The sequence below is a fragment of the Sinocyclocheilus grahami genome, unplaced genomic scaffold, assembly GCF_001515645.1.
Source record: "Sinocyclocheilus grahami isolate Dianchi unplaced genomic scaffold, SAMN03320097.WGS_v1.1 scaffold2977.1, whole genome shotgun sequence".
Classification (NCBI taxonomy): domain Eukaryota; kingdom Metazoa; phylum Chordata; class Actinopteri; order Cypriniformes; family Cyprinidae; genus Sinocyclocheilus; species Sinocyclocheilus grahami.
The window spans coordinates 11,926-12,869 of record NW_015508150.1 but is presented as its reverse complement, the minus strand read 5'-3'; the positions used below and the strand labels follow the sequence as shown (position 1 = coordinate 12,869).

The following is a 944-nucleotide window of genomic DNA, read 5'->3' as shown; positions in this document are numbered from 1 at the left end:
AAAAAAAAAGAAAAATACATGTTTCAAAACAAAAAAAGATTTCATAAAATGCTATTCTTTTGAACTTTCTATTAACTAAAGAAACTAAAAAAAGTATCAGTTGCAGCAAAAACATTACACAGCACAACTATTTTCAACATTGATAATTATTTAAAAAAAATGTTAAGAATGATTTCTGAAGACTGGTGTAACGGTTGCTGAAAATTCAGCTTTGCATCACATGAACAACATCACTGTTTATTCTGTATTATTGATCAAATACATGGAGCCTTGGTGAGCATAAGAGACTACATTAAAAATATATATATTTTGTGTGTATAAATAAAAACAAAAGTCCTATCCATTTGCTCTGCATGTTTCTATAGTGGTTGAAAAATGGAACTGCACCCGGGCATGAGACCAGGGGCTTCGGTTTGAAGGGTTTGCAGTCCCTCCTGGATCTGCATTAGGGCTCGCATGGCTCGAGGATTTGTCATGACAGAAAGGGATTCTGGGTTCTGCATCTGCAAGAGAGTAAAAAAAAACAAGTCAGTTAAAAGCAAACGAAACCTATAACCCATTGACATAATATACAACAATTCCAACTGAACACACCTGCTGTAGAAATACAGGTAACTGCTGTCTCATTTGCTCCTGCAGCTGTGGATTTCCGGCAAACAGAGGGTTGTTCATAAATACCTGAAAGAATGTTTAGATTATAGAACATATTAATAACAGATCATCATAGTAAATTAAATCTTCTATGAATTATGAACTTTTGGGAATGGTGGTCTTACCTGTGAGGCAATATCAGGATTCTGGGACAGTGACTGCATCATGGTGCGCATATAAGGAGCAGAAAGCATATTCTGCATTAGCTGAGGGTTCTCAGAGATCTGTTGCATTAGGCTCTGCATGCCAGGACTGTTGAACATACCTAAAAGCAAAACAATTTTTTTTTTTTT

General features: G+C 35.5%; 1 protein-coding gene across 1 annotated transcript in view; it reads right to left on the bottom strand.

The window, feature by feature from the left end:
• Positions 1-344: 344 nt before the first annotated feature.
• Positions 345-944, bottom strand: part of LOC107575888 (ubiquilin-4-like) — a gene marked incomplete at its 5' end in the record, with an annotated part of 4,180 nt that continues 3,580 nt past the window's right edge. The window contains 3 exons of the mRNA XM_016262205.1: positions 345-503; positions 595-678; positions 777-916. Of these exons, the coding sequence (XP_016117691.1) occupies positions 360-503; positions 595-678; positions 777-916 (368 nt within the window). The remainder of the gene's footprint in view (positions 504-594; positions 679-776; positions 917-944) is intronic.